General features: G+C 49.3%; 1 protein-coding gene across 1 annotated transcript in view; it reads right to left on the reverse strand.

The window, feature by feature from the left end:
- LOC109916123 (ETS domain-containing protein Elk-1-like) overlaps nucleotides 1–630 on the reverse strand; it is a 17,313-nt gene extending 16,683 nt beyond the window's left edge. The window contains exon 1 of the mRNA XM_048606684.1: nucleotides 547–630. Coding sequence (XP_048462641.1) covers nucleotides 547–630 — 84 coding nt within the window. The remainder of the gene's footprint in view (nucleotides 1–546) is intronic.
- Nucleotides 631–5,417: the final 4,787 nt, after the last annotated feature.

A 5,417-nucleotide genomic window follows, 5' to 3' on the forward strand; every position in this document is an offset into this window, starting at 1 on the left:
TAAAGGGATACCCCTGGAGTGCATCTCTTCAATGAAGGTGGCATTGTGGGTGTTGTGGTGGGGGTGTGCAGGAATTGGAGAGGCGTAGAAAAAGCGTTACAATAGAGTGGATGAAAGGAAAGTTCCAAATAAGTAAAGCACAGGTGAACAAGATGCTCATTTCCATGGACAAAACAAACTCAGGCATCAAGAACTTAGTCAAATTTTACCACCATCATAACACAATGTTTGTCAATGTTTAATATCCATCATCTGATTTTTATTATATGGGACTTTAGATAGACCAAAATAGGTTTGAAAAGTAAAAAAATCTTAAGATGATCACCTGACCAATTTGAGTCAATCTCATGAATAGAGAAGACCTATTCGGAATTAAAATTAACTTCATCAAAGTATTTGAATCCAGTCACTCAGATCTGTAGACAACAAGGTGCAGGGCTGGATGAACACAGCAGGCCAAGCAGCATCATAGGAGCAGAGAGGCTGACGTTTCGGGCCTAGACCCTTCATCAGAAAAAATTGTGGATAAGAACATGTTGCTTTTACCTTTTCTTCCCGGTTACCTGACAGAACAGATAGCTGTGAAAGTACAGCTAACAATAGTGACTTATTACAGTGTGAAGTTGGCATGAATTAAACAAGAGAGACTTCAGAACTGCGAGCTAAAAAATCATGAGGAGTGTGGATAGGGTGAATAGCAAAGCTCTTTTCCTTGGGGTAGGGGAATTCAAAACTATAGAGTATAGGTTTCAGATGAGACGGAAAAGATTGAAAAGGGACATGAGGTGTAACATTTTCACACAGATGGTGGCTTGTATATGGACTGAACTGCCAGAGGAAGTGGTAGATGCAGGGGTAGTTACAACATTTAAAAGATATTTGGACAGATACATGAATAGGAAAGGTTTAGAGGGATATAGGCCAAATGCAGGCAAATGGGACTAGTTTAATTTGGGAAACCCAGCATGGACAAGTTGGACAGAAGGGTCTGTTTCCGTTCTGTATGACTCTGACTCTAATTAAAAGAAAGGCACAGATGTAATTTTTACTTCCATTGATACTAAAGCTCAAAAGCATTACCGGTCGGTTTTCTCACACAGGTCAGTGATGGACAACTCGATAACATTGTGGCAGTTTCTACGGCAGCTCCTGGACGAGAACAAGAACGACCTCATTTGTTGGACGTCTAAGGATGGCGAGTTCAAGCTACGTAATGCTGAGGAGGTGGCGCGGCTATGGGGCATGCGCAAGAATAAAACCAACATGAACTACGATAAGCTGAGCCGAGCACTCCGATATTACTACGACAAGGTGAGTTCAACCTGTGTTTAAAATAACAAGGTGTAGAGCTGGATGAACACAGCAGGCCAAGCAGCATCATAGGAGCAGGAAGGCTGACGTTTCGGGCCTAGACCCTTTATCAGAAAAGGGGGAGGGGAAGGGGGTTCTGAAATAAATAGGGAGAGAGGGGGAGACGGATAGAAGATGGATGGAGGAGCGGATAGGTGGAGAGGAGACAGACGGGTCAAATAGGCGGGGATGGAGCCAGTAAAGTTGAGTGTAGGTGGGGAGTTAGGGAGGGGATAGGTCAGTCCAGGGAGGACGGACAGGTCAAGGGGGCGGGATGAGGTTAGTAGGTAGGAGATGGGAGTGGGGCTTGAGGTGGGAGGAGGGGATAGGTGGGAGGAAGAACAGGTTAGAGAGGCGGGGACGAGCTGGGCTGGTTTTGGGATGGGGTAGAGGGAGGGGAGATTTTGAAGCTTGTGAAATCCACATTGATACCATTGGGCTGCAGGGTTCCCAAACAAAATATGAGGTGCTGTTCCTGCAACCTTCAGGTGGCATCGTTGTGGCACTGCAGGAGGCCCAGGATGGACATGTCATCTGAGGAATGGGAGGGGGAGTTGAAATGGTTCGCGACTGTGAGGTGCAGTTGTTTAGTGCAAACCGAGCATAGGTGCTCTGCAAAGCGGTCCCCGAGCCTCCGCCTGGTTTCCCCGATGTAGAGGAGGCCACAACGGGTACAGCGGATGCAGTATACCACGTTGGCAGATGTGCAGGTGAACATCTGCTTGATGTGAAAAGTCTTCTTGGGACCTGGGATGGGCGTGAGGGAGGAGGTGTAGGGGCAGGTGTAGCACTTCCTGCGGTTGCAGGGAAAAGTGCCGGGTGTGGTGGGGCTGGTGGGGAGTGTGGAGCGGACAAGGGAGTCACGGAGAGAGTGGTCCCTCCAGAAGGCAAATAAGGGTGGGGCGGGAAAAATGTCTTTGGTGGTGGGGTCGGATTGCAGATGGTGGAAGTGTCGGAGGATTATGCGTTGGATCCGGAGGTTGGTGGGGTGGTACGTGAGGACGAGGGGGATTCTGTTTTGGTTGTTATTGTGGGGAGGGGATGTGAGGGATGAGTTGTGGGAAATGCGGGAGACACAGTCGAGGGCGTTCTCGACCACTGAGTGGGGGATGTTGTGGTCCTTGAAAAACGAGGACATCTGAGATGTACGGGAGTGGAATGCCTCATCCAGGGAGCAGATGCTGCAGAGGCGAAGGAATTGGGAATAGGGGATGGCATTTTTGCAGGAAGGTTGGTGGGAGGAAGTGTATTCTAGGTAGCTGTGGGAGTCGGTGGGCTTGAAATGGATATCGGTTTCTAGGTGGTTGCCAGAGATGGAAACAGAGAGGTCCAGGAAGGAGAGAGAGGTATCAGAGATGGTCCAGGTGAACTTAAGGTTGGGGTGGAAAGTGTTGGTGAAGTGGATGAACTGTTCGAGCACCTCATGGGAGCACGAGGCGGCGCCGATACAGTCATCAATGTAACGGAGGAAGAATTGGGGTTTAGGGCCAGTGTAGGTACGGAAGAGGGATTGTTCCACATAACCTACAAATAGGCAGGCATAGCTTGGGCCCATGCGGGTACCCATGGCCACCCCCTTTGTCTGTAGGCAGTGGGAGGAATTGAAAGAGAAGTTGTTGGAGGGTGAGGACGAGTTCATCTGAGCTGATGAGGGTGTCAATGGAGGGGGACTGGTCGGGCCTGCGGGACAGGAAGAAGCGGAGGGCCTTTAGGCCATCTGTATGGGGAATGCAGGTGTATAGGGACTGGACGTCCATGGTAAAGATGAGGTATTGGGGACCAGGGAATTGGAAGTTTTGGAGGAGGTGGAGGACGTGGGTGTTGTCACGGACATAGGTAGGGAGTTCCTGGACCAAGGGAGAGAGAATGGAGTCAAGTCCAACAGAATCCCCCTCGTCCTCACGTACCACCCCACCAACCTCCGGATCCAACGCATCATCCTCCGACACTTCCGCCATCTGCAATCCGACCCCACCACCAAAGACATTTTTCCTTCCCCACCCTTATCTGCTTTCCGGAGGGACCACTCTCTCCAGCATCTGCAGTTCCTACTATCTCTGAATCAACCTGTGTTTAGACTGGGCTTCACTTAAACCCAGATGTGGGCGCAGCACGTTAGAATCACCCAGGGTTACAACATAAGTCGTCTAAGTAGAATATTGGTGAGGCCACCATTGGAGTATTGCGTACAATTCTGGTCATCCTTCTGTAGGAAAAATGTTGTTACATTGAGAGGGTGCAGAAAAGATTTACTAAGGTGTGGCTGGGACTAGATGGTTTGAGCTATAGCGAGAGGATGAATAGACTAGGTCTATTTTCCCTGCAACATCGGAGGCTGAGGGGTAACCTTGTAGAGATTTATAAAATCATGAGGGGCATGGATAGGGTGAATAGCCAAGGTCTTTTTCCTAGGACGGGAGACTTCAACACTCGGGGGTGTAGGTTTAAGGTGAGACGGGAAAGATTCATAAAGGGCCTGAGGGTCAACTATTTCACGCAGAGGGTGGTGCATGTATGGAACAAGTTGCCAGAGGAAGTGGCAGAGGCTGGTACAATTATGACATTTGAAAGGCATCTGGATGGGTATATGAACAGGAAGGGTTTAGAGGGATATGGGCCAAATGCTGGCAAATGGGACTAGGTCAGATTGGGACATCTGGCCGGCACTGATAAGTTGGACCGAAGGGTCTATTTCTGTGCATTTGACTCTGTGACTCTAAGTCAGCTAGCTCCAATGTTAAAATTGACCAGCAAGTGGCAGAAAACATCACATCAGGATCCACAGTCTAAATTATTAAGCAGTAAGTCTGACTGCTAAGTGAACAAGGACAGACTTTGGAGGAGGCACAGTGTATTTACAAAGCCCTGGTTTGGCTGCGAGTAGAGTATTGCATCTCTTGAGAAGAAAAATAGGAGACTTATATTGGATGTTTCAGAGAATGAGAGACTTTAACTGTGAGATTAGATCAGAGAAAGTGGGCTCGTTCTCTCTGGATCAAATGAGATAGCAGGAAAATCTGACTGAGGTGTACAAGTTTAGAAGTACGTTTGGATAAAGTAGGAAAGGAAGAGCCATTTCCAATGATTGACGGTATAAGGAATAGGGAACATAGATTTGAGGCTTTGGGTATGAGATGCTGGGGTGTGGGGGAGGGGCTGAGGTGTGAGGAAGAGTGTTTTAAAGCTGTATGTTCCCAGGCCCCAAGAAGACCTTCCACATCAAGCAGATGTTCACCTGCACATCTGCCAATGTGGTATACTGTATCTGCTGTTCCAGATGTGGCCTCCTCTACATTGGGGAAACCAAGCGGAGGCTTGGGGACCGCTTTGCGGAACACCTACGCTCGGTTCGCACTAAACAACTGCACCTCCCAGTTGCGAACCATTTCAACTCCCCCTCCCATTCCTTAGACGACATGTCCATCCTGGGCCTCCTGCAGTGCCACAACGATGCCACCTGAAGGTTGCAGGAACAACACCTCATATTTTGCTTGGGAATCCTGCAGCCCAATGGTATCAATGTGGACTTCACAAGCTTCAAAATCTCCCCTCCCCCAACCGCATCCCAAAACCAGCCCAGCTTGTCCCTGCCTCCCTAACCTGTCCTTCCTCCCACCTATCCCCTCTTCCCACCCCAAGCCCCACTCCCATCTCCTACCTACTAGCCTCATCCTGCGCCCTTGACCTGTCCATCCTCCCTGGACTGACCTATCTCCTCCGTAACTCCCCACCTACACTCACCTTTACTGGCTCCATCCCCGCCTCTTTGACCTGACTGTCTCCTCTCCACCTATCTTCTCCTCTATCCATCTTCTATCCGCCTCCCCCTCTCTCCCTATTTATTTCAGAACCCCCTTCCCCTCCCCCATTTCTGAAGAAGGGTCTAGGCCCGAAAGGTCAGCCTTCCTGCTCCTCTGATGCTGCTTGGCCTGCTGTGTTCATCCAGCTCTACACCGTGTTATCTCAGATTCTCCAGCATCAGCAGTTCCTACTATCTCTGAAACAACTGTGTTAATAGTCTCAGAGATAGTAGGAACTGCAGATGCTGGAGAATCCGAGACAACAAG

The sequence above is a fragment of the Rhincodon typus genome, chromosome 16, assembly GCF_021869965.1.
Source record: "Rhincodon typus isolate 14 chromosome 16, sRhiTyp1.1, whole genome shotgun sequence".
NCBI lineage: Eukaryota > Metazoa > Chordata > Chondrichthyes > Orectolobiformes > Rhincodontidae > Rhincodon > Rhincodon typus.